The sequence below is a fragment of the Oculina patagonica genome, chromosome 5 (genome assembly GCF_052425735.1).
Source record: "Oculina patagonica isolate OP01 chromosome 5, crgOcupat, whole genome shotgun sequence".
Taxonomy (NCBI): domain Eukaryota; kingdom Metazoa; phylum Cnidaria; class Anthozoa; order Scleractinia; family Oculinidae; genus Oculina; species Oculina patagonica.
The window spans coordinates 12181666-12199470 of NC_135762.1; the positions used below are offsets into that span (position 1 = coordinate 12181666).

The window sequence follows — 17805 nt, forward strand, 5'->3', positions numbered from 1 at the left end:
TTGTTAACCCTCGGACGTACAAGCAAACTCACACCCCCACCATCGTACAAGGGGGGGGGGGGGTGGATGGAACCCCTCCCCGGAGTTTTCGTTATATTAAGGCATAGCGAAAATATTTTGCATTGAGGAGAAAGCCCTTAGCTTACTCTACAAGAAGACATAACTTTAATTGGCTGTGACGTCACGTGACGTCATAAGGGCCGCCATCTTGGATCCGCCATCTTGGATTTCAACATTTTCTTAGAAAGTCACAAAATAACGGAAATTGATGCAAAATCAAGCCAGAATGCTTAGGAAATGTAAAAATAAACAAATTTTGCACTTCTGTTTAAAAAAACTGGAAAAAATCAAGAAAAATGTTAAAAATGACGATTTTTGGCAAGACCTGCCTGTATTTATGACGTTGCCATGGCAACGTCAAATACCATGGAGACATAGTTGACATATCAAAAATTCCGCAAAGGATGAATGAACAGCTACTGAAAGTTTCAGCATTGTAGAGTAAATCGTTTTTTCAAAATTTGGGAAAACCCCCCCCCCCCCCCCTTGTACGTCCGAGGGTTAATTGTGACTCGGGTGTTGCTCAATAGCAAATTTATAAACATCAGTTGCTGACCAGAAGACTGCAGGCTCAGGTCATGTGTAGTGTCAAAAGCATATCAACAGAATCAATAGTTTTCGCAAGTATCACTATTATAAGCAATAGCTTCCATTTGGCACAAAAATATGCGCTAATATTTGTCAGTGGTCTTTATCTGTTCTAAGAAGTTAACAGTTTTTCCAGAGCAAAGCTCAAGGAAAACTGTGATATTCGAGGAATAGATCATGTCTAAGAGTAAGGACAAAACAATACCAGTGCATATTTTTAAAGACAAATGGAGGCTATTGTGTTTAATTATCCTTCAATTATGTTTACATAACACCACTCATTTCGGGTGATTATTCTAAGCTGTTAAACATCAAAGTAATTTTGTTGGCATCCAAACATAATTTTCACCAGTTACTTTAAAATGGTTAGTTCCATTTAATTTAACAATTCACTTGAGATGAAAACTAAACATGCTGACGTTAACACAAAGTTTGAAAAATGATGAACATCACTTGCCGGATATCAAAATATGATTACACATAACTACATAATTTCCCCAGTTTCGACTTCGTCATATGACTTATCATATGCAAGAAAAAATATTTGATGGATTTTACAATTTCTGATAGAGCCATTTTCAATTGAGTGTCGTAAAACCAAAAACAAAGTAATCACTCACGCCAATCACAAAGGACACAGACAAATCCATTAAACCAATCAAAACTCCAAGCAATACATGTAGCCGGCACTAAGCGCGGAAAAACTGTGCACAACCGAGTCATGATTGGTTTTGGTTTTACTTCTGATTGGATGAGAAAGTTGTGCGAGAGTTTTAAACCAATCACTAAGTATAGTAATGCAAAACCAATGCAAACGCGAAAACCGCGAAAACCGCGAAAACCGCTCTATTCACAGAATCAAATATCACCTTACAATAACATGAATCCAAATCATGTTGATTTTTGGAAGAAAAACTATGGGAAGAGTGCTGAAAATGGCATTTCAGGGCACTTATATTTTAGATTATCTTAAACCCTTTCCTCTCTCCACCACAAAAAAGGGATTCCACACCAACTGCACCACTAATAATTACCTACTTCAAAACTTGTGAGAACTGTCACTAACAATAGTAAATAAAAAAATGTTTTGTACCAAAAATAAATCAACCTATATCTACTCCTGTGAATCATATCACGTCACACAAAATCTAAAATGTCTCTTGGTATTCTTAGGGAAGCAATTGTGAACACTTGTGTACCAACTGGAACACTTGAACAAGGCTCCCATTCATTTTTATCAACATCATAAGCTTGTAAGGATGATCTGTGGGATCTTCCATGCTCTAACAAAACCATCACAAAAATCTTGCCTTTGAAACTCACAGCATTGTAAATATATTTTGGTGCACCAATCCATTCAGTGCTGCTCCAAATGTTTGTAGCCGGGTCAAAGACTTCAATAAGATTCAGATGCGATGTTCCGGTACCAGTGAAGCCGCCAAACACAAACACTTTTCCATTGACAACAGCACCACAAGCAAGTGCTCTTTTTTCAAGAGTTGAAGCAATTCTTGTCCAAGAGTTTGTTTCAGGGTCAAACCTTTCTGCAACACCCAGTGGTTCACCTTGTGAGCGCCCTCCTATTGCATACAAAGAGTTTTGGTCAGCCACAGCGCACACACCATGTCTAGCTATGCTCATTGGAGCTACCTCCTGACACAGGTTGGTATCAGGATTGTATTTGTGCACATTAGCAGTTACTCCCTCTTCATTCCATCCTCCAATTATGTACAAAAATCCTTGAAAATTAACAAAAGCTGAAAACTTATGTGAAATCGCCCCAGTGAAAGACTTGGTTGGGGTCCAGCAGTTTACTGATGGATCATATCTCTCTGCTACATGATCATGAATATCCATCCGTGCAGTGATGTACAATTTACCATGACAAGCACTCATGGCAGACTGAACGACAATATTTTGGTATGGTGGCAAAAGGCTTTTCGTCACATCTGCCAACTTGTACCACTTTTTCTCTGAAGGAATGTAACACAATGTTTTCTTTTTTCCACAGGCAACAATAGCATCTTCATGTGTCTTGAGGCAGGTTCTTGGTGGCTGTGCAAAATAGCACTCTTCTGTGCCATAGGAGAGCTCTTTCATGACATCTAGTACAAGCCCTGTACATGTTGCACTGTCTTTCACCAGGGGATGTGGTAGAATGACATTGAAAACAAAGCTGCGTAATACATAAGCAAGACGAACGTGGTGAAACAACTCGACAAAACTTTGATGTTTTCTATTCTCATCTCGTACCATCCACTTCACAATCACTTGGAAAACTTCTTCCTCTCCTTTCACGATGATGTCATCACTTGAAATCCACTCCTCCACTTGTGTCACGCTCAAATTCAGAAAATCGGGGGATTGCGTGACATCCATGAAATTTGCGAAAATAAAATCTCTCGCTCTTTTCTCCAATTCAGAGCATTGATACTTTACGGCGGTATAATACGCATTGATGCAGTTTGAAGGAGACAATTTGCTTGAAACGAATCCGCACGCTAGCTCTTTTAGACTTGGAGCAACCAAAAAATCAGCTATTTGCAGCAAATCAAATGCATTGTGTTCATTGATATCAACATGTCCTGTGTACAGATACTCCAACACTTCTTCCATCACAGCTTTGCTCGTCTCTTTCAATCGGATCACTCCTTCTTTCTTTTCTTTCATTTCACTATTAAAAGCGTTGAAAAAGAACGGACTTGCTGCACATAACACGATTCTGTGAGCTTTCAAACGAGCTTGATCGTCACCGGAGCCAACTTCTAGAATCACATCACAGAACTGTTCGTTCCTTCGCTGACTATCGAGGCGTTTCATCATTTTCACACAAAATTGATCCTCATCAGTGTCCGTGATAGGTTCCGATGATAAATCTAACGACATTATAAACGATTTCAGCACACAAGAGATGGCTGCGCGCTTCTATGAGATACGCAATCTTCCCGTCTTCCCGCCAAAATGACTAGATAAGTTCGGCGCATAATCCGAAGGGCACTCCGCTGAGAAGCGAAGTCTCCAGTCGAATGTTGAATGAAAACTGGGAGAATAAGGAGGGTCCTGAAGGGGTAAAATGAGAACTGGGATTGACCTGTTTTTGTCCTGGGAAAATGAGATTTAGGTCACTGGGACTGGGAGAAAAAATGTCAAAAATTTAATGGGATCAATATTTTGTAACAATGTCTAGTCAAGACAACGCTTATCCCCTGGGGGAGGGGGGTACTCCCTATAACGGCCTATATAAAAGGGTTGGGATTTCACAAGTTTAGGTATACGAAAGGGTATGAAAATCTGTCATTTAGGTTTTTGAAAGGGCCTTTAATTAAAATATTTCGAACAGATGCGCAATTTATGGCTGTATTATTTCAATTTATGAAGCGCTACTTGAAAGTGACAAGAAAACGTCATGTTTTAAGTCTATACCATGACTTTTAGAAATATGAAAGGGATACCTTTTTTCATTAAAAGGTATACGAAAGGGGTACAATTTCTGGCAAAATGGTATATAAAAGGGTAAGGGGTGAAGAACTCGGGGAGGAGCCTCACCGTACAAAAATTTTTTGGGGTACCCCCCCTCCCCCCCCCCCCCCCACAAGCACCTTGTTGCTGTCAATTTTTAGACTATTTAGACCTGTTTAAGGTGGCCTAATACAGTTTTGAGAGGGCAAATCAGTGCAATCTTCAACTCTCTTGTACAATCTCCAGAAAAGTTGTTTCTTTCTCTTATTACTGTTTGTTACATCCTAAAACCATCTAATGCGATATTTGGAAAATAAAAATGCTAATAAACAGCTTAAATGAACGGCCGAGTGCTTGAGAGGAGACTGGCACTAGTAGTTTAAACGGCGTTTTTCTCAAAATCTACCCGTACGACCCTACCTCAAAATTTCAGAAAAAAGAAACTGGCTTTGAATTATCATTCATGCAAAATAATATAAAAATCTGTAAGACAGATTTTTCGCAAAATAGGAAAATGTGATATTTTGCCGATTTTCAAAATAGCTCAAAATCTGTCTTACAGATTTTTTCAAAATTTTTTCTGTCGACGTGGTTCACCCCTTAAATTTAATTGTGAAAGTTTCATAATTGGTTGTACGGTAGGTTTTCGAGAAAATCTGGATCAAAATCTGGCTTTTACGACCTCCGAAGCGAATCAAATTGCGCGTGCGAGCGCGCGCTAATATGACGCCATGCATCGCGAGCATAATGAAAGACAGATTTAGAACTTCTCTGTCGGTTGTTTATCCACCATTTTGTCGTGTTGTTTTTTCGTCCCAGGTTTCATGACCTATCTGAAAGTATTTTTTTAATTTTCTTTCGTATACAAATTTGGTAAAGCGCGGTAAAACAGATGGAACTCTTTTTCGTTTCTGTTCAGAGTTGCTAGCGCCATTTTAGTCCGCGCGAGCAATAATGACGTCAAGCAGAAAATCGTAGCGCGCGCTATTGAGCCACGTAAAAACTGTATTCAGCCACCTTAACCATCATGATATATTTTCCTTCGAATGGTCTCGATTTTTTTCTATTCAAAATGTTGTCATCGGGTTGTCAATTTAGGCTTTGGTAGATTGTGCCCGAAGAAAAGCATATTATGCTTTTAGCAGTGCTCATATTTTTTAGAAATTATGCCACAATTATGCTACTTTCTGAAAATTATGCTCGCTGTCACCGTAATTACGCTACTTAGATTTTAAGGAAAATAAAGATCACCAGTTGCTAAACTCTATCAATTTTAACTTTAATGAACATTCATATAGTCCACCTTCTAGTCTTACAGTCTTTAGCATCGCAAATACGCATGTGCGCACCTTGAAAAGCCAAATGATTAACAAATGATATCCAAATCAACCGTTTCTGGGTTCTGAATCCGGTACATTCCGGGTCAGAAAGTTACTTGTTTATACTTGTTTTAGACGCCATCCAGGCAAAGCCCTCAGTTCAGTATAAATACAACTATGCCTTAACAAAATTAAAAAATTAAAAAAAAATTAAAAATCAAAAATTAAAAAAAAAATTAAAAAATTAAAAATAAAAAAACTCTCAGACCATATTTGATCATGGGCTTTAGCACAGACCTCAATATTTTACAGACCGCAATACAGAAATAAAATACAAACTGAATTATTCTAAAACTATGATGGTTTTTTTTGTTTTCAATGCAGAAAAGCTTAGATTATGCTAGCAGTGCTAAACTGAAATAAAAGCTTAAAATAATGCTCGTTTTGCTAAATTATGCTTAAAATTATGCTAGCACAATCTACCAAAGCCTAGCTAGGGACCGGTCATTATTTATCAGGGGGGGGAGGGCCACTAAATCTACGAAGAAGCGAGCTCAAAAATTGTGACCCTCCCCCAAATTGGAGCCCAAAAAATTGTGACCCTCCCCAAATTGGAGTCTAAAAAATTGTGACCCTCCCCTTTGAATGTACAGAGACAAAAACAGCTTCTTGACTTTGTAAAAACCGTTGGTTTGCAGTTCAATTTATTTTGCTGGTTGTCTTTTGTTTGATTTCTATGTTTTTGCTATTAGTGATTGCAACCCCAGATCTTTCTAATTTAAATCAGAATGCGTGCCTTCTATGGTGGCCTTGTATTCTCCCCCAGGAAATTTTGCAAAATATCGATTCCTCCTAGATATCGATCTGTTTTTCGCGATTCTGAGAAACAATATGGCCCTTCCACAATGCCATTTAGATCGCTGTTGTTTCGAGCTATTAAAAGTAGGTAACGAAAGGAAACTAAAAAGAAGCGATATACTATGTTTTGGGACGATCATTGATTAGGTGCACTTTAAAATGAAGTGTTTTATAAAAAATTATTTCATGCTGGAAATAATTGCTTCAATGTAGATTGCATCTGATTGCATGAGTTTCAAGCTTAATGCGTAAGGCCCAAGAAGCCTTGACTCAAAGAGCTGTTTCACATTACACAAAAAGGTTTAGGGGGGTCCGGGGGCATGCTCCCCCGGGAAATTCTTTTTATTTTACCTCTTCTAAAATCACACGAAACTTACTCAAAACTGTCAAAAATTATGAAAAGTTATCACTTTATACCAGTGAAAAACACCTGTTATTTAAAGGTACAAATTCAATACCTATTGCAACTTACTAGTAATATAAAAGCACTATTGACTGTTAAAGGCAAAGAGGTAAAGCAAAGTCTAAATACAGACTTTGAAAAGAGAAAAGCTTATTGCTGGCCATACTTGAATATTGACTTGAACCTTTTGTCAACACCATTGTTCTGACATCACGAGAAAGGGTGAACATCAGTTTCAAAATTTAGAATTTAATATAAAAATCATTTGAGACACTTGGTAGAGTTTTACGCTTAAAAAAGTCGTAGCCCTCCCCTAAATACAGTTTACAAAATAATGGCCCTCCCCAAACTGGCGCTCAAAAAGTAGTGACCCTCCCCCCAAAAATAGTGGCCCTCCCCCCCAATAAATAATGACAGGTCCCCTAGGGAGGGCTGAAGAATTTTCAGCCCTTTTGCCTTATATTTTTCAGTAATAAGGAAAGTGAGGCGGAAAATATTTGGCTCTTACATTTTTTCAGCATCAAAGAGAAGGTTGAAGGGTCCCTCCTGTAGATCTGTGAATGCTAATCAAGCAATAAGCATTCAAGTATAAAATTTGCTACAGACTAGGGGCCATCAAAGTATTATAAATAACTACAACAACTATTGACAAAAATCTTTATTTTTGATTTTGAGTAATTGCAAACTAAATAATAACCCTCATATAACATCAACTCATTTCTCTTCATGACAATATTTAGTTATAAAAACAAGCCAGTATATACTGGTATGTTTAATGTTATAAACTGAAGTGAACCAACTCAAATTTAAAATCAAATGGAGCTTTGCCTTTGAAGTTCAAGGTGGAATTCAGTTCAATAAACAGTCAGATCTGTTCAAGTAATTAAGCTCGTAACATGCCTGTAAACAGCCCCTTGTATTCTGAGTTAGGAATGGGCTGATGACCCGACACAAGAAGGGGTCAGTGGACCAATGGTCCAATTTTTCTACCTCCAAATGTAGTGCACTACACTAAGATTGCACTAGCCAATTTGATCATACAGTTGGATTAAACATAGACTTGCCACAAGTCAACCTCACGAGTTTTCACAGTAAATAGGCAAGCGAAGCGAGCCTAATTAAATTTAGGTCGCGAAGCGGCCGTGCGAGCGGCGAAGTCGCGAGATCGAGTGACAAAGTCGCGAGAGGTCCGACGCGCCATAATAAACAAGACGAAGGACTTAATTGAAAGTCTAGATTAAACCTTTAAGAAGAATAAAAAAAGCTCTGAGTTTTCTATGTCTTCTATGGTAAAATTACTAACAAAATGGCCTGATGGGGAATTGAGTAAGCAGGGGGTTCAAGGTATTGAGGGTTCAATTCATTGAAATTTAACTGTATTTTCTTGCCATAAATTCAAGTGTTTCTTACATTATGTCCAAGGAAAACACTTCTGAATACAAAATAAATGTTTACATTATTCAGATGCCACTAACAACTAAAAGTCATTGTCTTTTTACTGACTAAAGCTTTCTTAGAAATGCATAGTGTCCCTAATGTGAGATCATGCCCTTCCCACCCTACTCACTATCCGGAGGAAGGGGCATGATGCATTTACTTTTGGTTTAAATCCAGTTTTTGTATTATTTTTTTTTTCTGATTGCTTGAGCCCAGGGGGGGGGGGGGGGGGGGGTACTCTAGATTTCAAGTGATGGGGATGATCGAATGGGGGAAAAAATCAAGACCCAAAAAAAATCCCTAGGGCTTCCAACATAACCCAAAAAAATCCCTAGATCAAAAATTGACCTCTCAAAAATCAACAAGACATGTTTGTTTGTGCTTTAATACCCAAAAACATCCCTACTTAAATAAAAAAAAAATACTTGCCAAATTTTCCTACCCAAAAAAATCCCGGAATCGAAAATCTCAAACCCCAAAAAATCCTTTGATCATCCCTGTCACTCGAAGTCCCGAGTACCCCCTGGGTGCTTGAGAAACAACACTGTTTTATGAATTAATGTGTTCTGATCGGCTGGCGTACTAGACTTCGTAGCCAGAAGCTGGTCAGAATGAAACAAAATAGTGGAGACAAAGCAAGTTTATAGCAAGGACAAGTTTTCTCTGCTAGCTGAGAAGGTGGTTGGCACCTGCTACGCACCTGAAATGTATCAGGCATTCTTTTTTATCCTTCTTCCTTTCAATAAACAAGACGCCTGATCACAGGTAATAACATCCCTGTCTGTATGTTTTTGACGTATAGCAAAATCAACAAAGCTTCTCTTAAGGAAACAACAACCAAACTAAATGGTAAGTAAGGATGGTTAAAATTATATAAACATACTCCTATGATACCACTGTACACAAATCTAAAATGTCTCTTGGTATTCTTAAGGGGGCAATTGTGAACACTTCAGTACCAACTGGAACACTTGAACAAGATTGCCATTCATTTTTATCAACATCATAAACCTGTAAGGAGGTTTTGGGAGAGCTACCTTCCTCTAACAAACCCATCAAAAAAATCTTGCCTTTAAAGCTTGCGACATTAAAAACATATTTTGGTGCACCCACCCAGTCAATGCTACTCCATTTGTTTGTAGCTGGGTCATACACTTCAATGACTTTTGCATATGATGTTCGACTGTCTATTCCTCCAAACACAAACACTTTACCATTGACAACAGTGCCACAACCAAGCACTCTTTTTACATGAGTTGAAGCAAGTCTACTCCAACAGTTTTTTCCTGGGTCAAATCTTTCCACAATATCTGAGTACCCATCTGCAGAATAGCCTCCAATTGCATATAAAGAGTTTCTGTCTGCAGCAGTATATCTTGCAACATTCAGGGATGCTACTTTCTGCCACAAGTTTGTATCAGGATTGTATTTGTGCACAATGCTTTCTTTATTGGATCCTCCAATAATGTAAAGTAATCCTTGAAAATTAACCACAGATACAGAATTGTGTGGAATTGCCGCAGTGAAAGACCTAGCAGGAGCCCAGCAGTTTACTGATGGATCATATCTCTCTGCTACACAATAGCCACGAGTATTAACACCAGTGATGTACCATTTGCCATGACAAGCACTCATGGCAGACTGAATAACCAAATTACTGTATCGTGGCAACAGTGTTTCCGTCATATCTGCCATCTTGTACCATTTGTTCTCTAAAGGAATGTAACACAATGTTTCCTTTTTTCCACCCGCAACAATTGTATCTTCATGTGTCTTGAGGCAACTCCTTGGTGGCTGGGCAAAATAACATTCTTCTGTACCATACGAAAGCTCTTTCATGACATCCTGTACAAGCTCTGTACATGTTGTACTGTCTTTCACCAAGGGATGCGGTAGAATGACATTGAAAACAAAGTTGCGTGACACGTAAACAACACGAACGTGGCGGAACAACTCATAAAAACTTTGAAGTTTTTTACTTTCATCTCTCTCCATCCACTTCACAATCACTTGGAAAACTCCTTCCTCTGCTTTCACCGTGATGTCATCACTTGAAATCCACTCTTCGACTTGTGTCACGCTCAAATTCAGAAAATCGTCGGAATGCGTGACGTCTATGAAATTTGCGAAAATAAAATCCCTCGCTCTTTTCTGCAATGCATAACATTGATACTTCACGGCGGTATAATACGCATTGATGCAGTTTGAAGGAGACAATTCTGATGAAACGAATTCGCACGCTAGTTCTTTTAGACTTGGAACAACCAAAAAATCAGCTATTTGCAGCAAATCAAATGCGTTGCGTTCATTGATATCAACATGTCCTGTGTACAGATACTCCAACACTTCTTCCATCACAGCTTTGCTCGTCTCTTCCAATCGGATCACTCCTTCTTTCTTTTCTTTCATTTCACTGTTAAGAGCGTTGTAAAAGAACGGACTTGCTGCACATAACACGATTCTGTGAGCTTTCAAACGAGCTTGATCGTCACCGGAGCCAACTTCTAGATTCACATCACAGAACTGTTTGTTCCTTCGCTGACTATCGAGGCGTTTCATCATTTCCACACAAAATTGATTCTCATCAGTGTGCATGATGTACGATTTCGGCACACAACAGATGGCTGCGCACTGTGAGCTACTTCCCGCCAAAATGACTAGATGAGTTCGGCGCATAATCTGAAGGGCACTCCGCTGCATGGGAAGTGAAGTCTCCAGTTGAATGTTGGATGAAAAGGGGGCGGTAGAATAGAGGGCGGGAAGGGTGCAGGGGGCAAGAAAAGGGAGGACAGGAAAGAGGATTCCCAAGGTTGCATGCTTATGATGTTGATAAGAATGAATGGGAGCCTTCACCGGGAGTAATTGAGAACAATTTTTTTCTGCAACAAATAGAAATAGCAGGAACCACTTTGGAGCAGGAACCCCGAGTGAGGAAGGCAACAATTACTTATTTCTACAATATAATTAATATGGAAGAATTCTCAGACAATCGTTGGTCCAAAGTCACTTCGTTCCACGTCAGGTCGTTCCACAAAATAGTCAGGTCGTTTCACATAACATACAGGGTGCGTTTCTTTGGGAAAATCCAAAATTGGATCATTGATCTCAGATCACACGGATACTTTGCTCCCAAAGAAACGAAGAATCCGAAAACGGATTTTTTGCCATGACAACCCCGTAAACACATTTCGCACAGAACATAAAATATCAGCACAAATTTATTTTTCGTCGAATGTATCCTAGCTAAAATAATTTAAGCATACAAAATCTTTTACAAAAACCACACGTCGAAGTAGATCTTCTTTAGCGTTAAGCACAATGTGGCGAGAAAGCATCTGAGCGCGAAGAATGATTGCGAAATGATCAGTGCAAATTTCACTCGCGACAATTTCAAAAGGATACAACTTCCGTAGGCACACAGTGACTGTTCTAGAAAACCTGTATCCCGTTTAAAATGATACTACATACCTATCTGAAGCTACCGTTTCCTTTTATCGTGAAATATTTTGATATTTTGATCGAAATAACCGCCTAAAACTTTCCGTATGGCAGTGTTTACAAAGAGCGAACCTGTATTTTCACAGCAAAGACCGCTGGGCCAAGGTACTTTTTTCGAATCCTTTCCCAAAGAAACGCACAGATCATGAATCCTAAAAATCCGGATTCAGATATGATCTGATGTATCCACTCGAAGTGTGGATTCTTCAGATCATTGATCCAAGATTAATCCATTTTCGGATATAGGTAAAGAAACGCAAAATCCGTTTTTGGATCAAGAATCCGGATTTGGATTTTTTACAAAGAAACGCACCCACAGTCAGATCATTTAAGGAAGAAATATTTAGGGTGCGTTTCTTTGGGAAAAATCCAAATCCGGATTCTTGATCCAGAACCGTATCAACCGTAATACCACGACTTCTCTGCTAAAAGAAACCACTTCAGAAGAGTTTGAGTTTGATTCAGGATACTCGACAAATACCGGTAACAGCACATCGTGTTTTGTTTTGATGAAATCTAAAATTCACCCGCTTTATCTGCTTGATCTGTTTGCTGGCGACTTGGCGAATTGCGACAAACTGAAGATTCACTGAATCGTCCCGTAATCTCTGGCGACTTTTTTAGTTGTTCTGAACGGTCTCTACCTTAGTAACAACTTTCAATTTGAAGGTTTAGCTGTTTGAAACGAGTAGCTTTTGGCATGATGACCGTTAACCGCTTAATTCTTCAGAAGAACGCGTCACTGTTTGAGATGGGATGCTCAGGTGAATGTTTTGTCACGCATATGTACTGATGGCGATAAAAGCTGCAAAAACCTGTAAGCTTTATTTCTGTTGATAAATGAAGTTTTATTAAAGACTTAATGCACGTTTCGTTCAGTATGTTTGCTCTTGTTAATAATATAACTTACAAAAACTTTACCAACGAACTAAAACTGGATGTCTGCTTCAACAAAAATAAACCATGCCTTCTTAATGCAAAACCCCAGAAATTGCTGTTCCAACATATCAATACTCGAACGCACTTATTAATCTATGATTACTGCTAGTTTACGTTAGATTTTGACAAATTGTCTCAAAACTAGGTAAGATCCCTTGTGAAACGTCATCGCTTCTGCATGCATTGCATGCCATTTATCTTTTTAGATGGTGTGACGTTTATAAGTGTTGAGTCTTTGAGTATTCTGCCGTGAAGATCAGACCTCTTAACGAGTTATCCCTCTAACGAGTGCGGGACAGTTTACGTTGTTGATAGTTTTAGTTCTCTTTAAGCGAACAAAACTTTATTGTTATATTATCTTACGTTCACCTGTAACTACAGCGAAACATTGGAATCTAGCTACTGTTCTATTTCTCTTCTCCGTATATATATGAGGTTTATATAGAGTGGCCATTTAAAAATCACCGTCCCGGACTTCCTTCCGTATCTCCTCCGGCAGCTGTAATAAAGCAAAGTGAAATGATTAGCATAAAGATAGCAACTCATATAAACTGAGATCTTTAAGAGGTTTTATTTCTGCAGCCTGCCAAAATGTTTGACTACAAAGACACTAGGAGACCGTGCTTTAGCGGCGGCTGCTCCGAAATTATGGAACAATTTACCGAAAGAGTAACGCAACGAAAGTCATTTCAATAGATTCAAATCGTTGTTAAAGACCCACCTTTTTAGAATAGTTTTTAATTATATTTTATTTTACTTATAATGTCGGTGATTTTTAATTTAGTTTCCTATTTGTTTTGACGTGTTATATATTTGTATATCTTAAATACATTTTTAACTTTTTAACAAATTGAAGAGTTCTTATTAAAGGTATTTTAGTATTTTAACGCATCTAATGTAATGGGAATTGACGTACGTGGCCTGCCTCTGCCAATTTGACGCTCAGAGCTCTCAATTAACGAAAATAAAGAGAATTACCTAAAATGAATTACCTTAATGTTTATCTTAGTTTTTACGACTGAATTTTTAATTCAGGAGTATAGTGGGTAGCCCGGCTTCACTCACATGGTTGGTCGGTCGGTTGGTTGGTCCATCAGCTGTAAACTTTTTGATAAGAGAAGTAAGAGTGTAGCAAGGCGGCCGTAAAAAGGCGAACTTTTAAGGTTTAACACACTCCTGGTTTAACAAGGAAGACAAAGCAAAGGAAAATGCCGCTGACAATTATGTGTGTAAGGTACCCGACCGCCAAAAAAGTGGACATTAAGAGCTGCAAAAGCGATGCACCGATCGATTTCTTCCGTATACTTACCTGAATCAGTCTATATGTTCTGATATATTTATTTACAGCGTTATTACTTTACGGCTAACATGTAAATGCTTTTATTCTCCAATGTATACCTATGGAGCGATATAATAAGCAAACCATTTTAGTGCTATGGGGTAAAAACAGAACAAAAAAAGGAAAAAAAGCACCGATACCTCTGGGTTTTGAGCTCACGACCCCTCGCACCCCACCCTGTAACCTACTCGACTGAGCTAATCCGACAATCTCACGATCCTATATCAATGTAATAGACATTGTGGGCTCAACCGTCGATTGTCTGCAATTGTCACGCATGTTTCCTCGTTTTTTGCTTTTGTAATTGCATCAAAATGAATCACCTGCTGCTCATATATATTCAAGGTACGAAAACCAAACGTAAAACTTGGTGAAAAAAATCAGTCGTGGCTCGAAGGGATCTTTGATTAATCAGTGTCACCAATTAGTGCGTAAAACGCTAGAACGATTGACACTTAAATAAAGTTTACTACCTATACTAACTACTACTGCTGCTACTGCTGCTGCTGCTGCTGCTGCTGCTGCTACAAATACCGTGACTTAGCCCCTTTAAGGAGGCTCACAACAGTTTCCAGAACTTTCCAGCTCTCATACTTTGATGGGTCAATGCTTCGAATATTTATCAGTTACTGCTGCACAAATGGTATCAAACAATTGCCCAATCATTGATAAACAAATTGTGATTATTTTCTTGACGTCACTGGTAACCATAGCAACAGTATAACCCGAAAAAAACACCCTTTATTTTCCTTTTAAGCGCCCTTAACTCAAAAATGAGTCTGCTGACCTCCATTTTTATCATCGATTATTTCATGATTGACACATTTTCTTTTGTTATTCAACAACCTTCATTTAACTTAAAACCCTGTTGAATATTAACTAACTGAAAGTCCGGGGAGGGCTTGATAATAAGGACCTTACGAAACCACGACGGCGACACTGACGACAACGTCGACTAAACAGTGAATTTATATTTTATTCAAGATTTTCGCAACTATTCTAATTTACTTAGTGCGTTCATTGGTATCCGAACTAATCTCTAGCAAAATTATAAGCGCAGTATTAAATTCAAACTAGCAGGGGCGTATCTAGCCTATAGGCCCGTAGGCCCGGGCCTACAAATTTTTTTAGCCCACTCGTATTTTTAAAATGTGCTGTCAAGAGAGTAATTGTGGCTGAAGCACTTTCAAGATGAAATTGAAAGCAATATGCATTATAAATATCGCAGCTACCCTTTCTCGATTAATCAAGTCTCTAGTAAGTAGAGAAATTCTTGGCTGCGTGACAGTTGTACTTTAAAGCAAAAAAAGGAAAAAATACAGTTATCGTGTTCGAGTATAAAGTGCCAATTTAACAAAATAGCGTTCCAAACGTTTCGAGCTTTTTTTAATAGCACGACGTCTTAGTTCACACCACCGACAGTAGCCAGTCTGGTCTTAACGTGGGAACTTTTCCATGCACGCACGCTCGCTGCCGCACCTGTGATCAAATTCTCTTGACCCCGCCTTGCAGGATCCCAAATGCTTAATAGTTATCAAGGATGCTTTCACCTGCGAAACAACCGGCTAAGTGTATGGCATCTCTTGCCGCCGTTGTTCTGCGATCTACATCGACGAAACTAGCCGCACGCTACAGCAACGTTTCGTTGAGCGGAGCATCGAGAAAAACCTGCCAGGCTTTCCTGTCGCAAAGCCTTTCAATACAAATGGCTACACTATTCAAGATGTACAAGTCCGTAGCATCATGTTCTGCGATGGGAACAACTGAACGATAACGTCAGGAAAAGCGACTCATCTTCAATCTGTGAACAAGTCAGCCGCGCTGACTGAATGTAAGTCGTCGCGCGCTCATAACGCGCGCAGCTTGCATTGGAACTTTAAATCTTTTTTCGTGGCCTTTTCTCAACGAAACAGCAACTTGACTTCCACTGATAAAGGGCTAAGCTCGAAACGTCTGGAAGGATATATTGTTAAATCGGCACTTTAAAATCGAACTCGAGAACTTTATTTTACAAAGTGACAGATATGTGTCGTTAAAGACAAGTGCGTTTATATATTTAACAATGAGTGAATATTGCCAGGCCATTATCGGCAATGAAATGCCAAAATTTAGGTGCTGCCGGATTGCACTTTTGAGGGCCTTTATCTGGAGCATAACTCCGACCCCCCCCCCCCCCCCCCCCTCATCCCCCTCTCTCTCTGGAAGCGGCCAGGCCTACAACTCTTCAGAAAGCTGGCTACGCCCCTGACTAGAAACATGAAAAATTCGCCGTCGTAGTTCACGTTCTCCAGACTACGCAGAATTTGGTCATTTCACGTTGTTGGTTTGCAGAGGACGACCAACAAATGTACCAAGATGGATAACACACGTGCAGAGCTATTGTACTGCTCATTAAACCTTTTGTTTGGCGACGTTCTCGTTGTCGTCGCCGTCGTGGTTACGTAAGGTCCCTAATGTAGCAGGGAGGAGCGGGGCTGATGAATTGAATTTATGATTATTAATGAGGGATTTATCTGTATAAATCCCTCGTATAAATTATACAAATTAATACCTCAAACGAGGGATGTTTCTGTATAATTTGTTAAACGTCTCATTAATATTCTAGGCAACGACTAATCTTTTCCTGACCAAATCAAACCCCTTGTCTGGATAATAATACTCTACATTTCCAACAATAAAGTTTTTAAAGCAACCTAATACAAAACAATTTAAGCAATATAGGCAGCCCAAACATTTCTTAAGTTTACTTTTGCGAACATTTTAAGTCTTTCAAAATTAAAAAGCCTTCTTCTGTTTTTAATTTTTTTTGGAAATATAAAATTCAAGAAAAAACAGAATCGACACAAGCGATTTGCTAAGCTCAGTTGGATTTGTCGCTGCATATTGCCTCAGTTAAAAATTCCTTCTGCTTGATTATCCTGTTTGAATACAACAACAACGTGCGTCTCATTCTTGAAAACATGGCATCCCTAAATGTTTCCTAACAACTTATCTGGAATTCGGTTCCGCTAAGAAGCTTTGGCCACAGTGATGATGTTCTTATTGTTGGTTCAACTCTTCGTAAAAAGTCCTTGCCGTTTCTCTGGAGGTTTTTCTTCGTACGTTATGGATGCTGTACAAAACACACTAACCCGCTCCTTGCGAACATCACACAGAGCAAAACAAATCATCAAAACATCAAAACAGTCTTGTGTTATTCAAATAAGCTTGAAAGTCACAATGAGTCGCGAAACCGTGAAAAGCGCACGATCAGGCCATTCTGAGAAAGCAGCACAATGGCAACTATAAAACAAAAGAAAGACTATGTTGTTTACGTGTTTACGGTCGAAGCCGAGGTACCAATAATTAGACAGCTTTTGTCCTGCTGGAAACGGGCTTTACATAATGATCCCTCATGAACAATATCATAAAATAAGTCAGATAAATACCTCAAACGTCCTCCGTTCTCGGTATTTATCTCTTACATAATGATCAGCCTGTTGGGATACAACTTTTTGCAAAGTTAAAAAAAATTCTCTGGAGCCATTTCAGAGCTACCTTAAATTTTCGAAAATTTAAGGTGACTCTGAAACGGCTCCAACTTTGCAAAAAGTTGTATCCTAACAGGCTGATCATTATTCAATGTTAAAAAATGGAGGTCACCGGACTCGTTTTTGAGTTATACACCCCTTTTCCTTTTAGAAAAGGAAAATAAAGGGTGTTTTTAATAGGTTATAGAGTCAGAGTGGCCAGAGTGTAATTCGAACCAAAGAACTGTGAGAAAAACCAGGCAGGAGCTCATCACCGACACCAACAGAGTAAAAAGAAGGGATGGATCAGGCGAAACAAACTCTACGCAAAGGTCAGAGTATCAGACCAGCATCACTCGGCAAGCCTTAGACTGGAAACCGAAGCGGAAACGGAAA

General features: G+C 38.9%; 3 protein-coding genes across 3 annotated transcripts in view; all 3 read right to left on the reverse strand.

Annotated features, from left to right (window-relative positions):
• Nucleotides 1-566: 566 nt before the first annotated feature.
• LOC144655527 (kelch-like protein 2) lies at nt 567-3476 on the reverse strand. Its single transcript, XM_078515767.1, has one exon. It carries the CDS (start codon nt 3469-3471, stop codon nt 1786-1788), a length of 1686 nt encoding a protein of 561 aa, XP_078371893.1. The 5' UTR covers nt 3472-3476; the 3' UTR covers nt 567-1785.
• A 5171-nt stretch (nt 3477-8647) lies between these two features.
• On the reverse strand, nt 8648-10700 carry LOC144655528 (kelch-like protein 11). The gene has a single exon (XM_078515768.1). It carries the CDS (start codon nt 10684-10686, stop codon nt 9010-9012), a length of 1677 nt encoding a protein of 558 aa, XP_078371894.1. The 5' UTR covers nt 10687-10700; the 3' UTR covers nt 8648-9009.
• Nucleotides 10701-12679: 1979 nt separating this feature from the next.
• LOC144655513 (proprotein convertase subtilisin/kexin type 4-like) overlaps nt 12680-17805 on the reverse strand; it is a 47994-nt gene continuing 42868 nt past the window's right edge. The window contains exon 14 of the mRNA XM_078515757.1: nt 12680-13060. Within this exon, the coding sequence (XP_078371883.1) occupies nt 13023-13060 (38 nt within the window). The 3' untranslated portion in view covers nt 12680-13022. The remainder of the gene's footprint in view (nt 13061-17805) is intronic.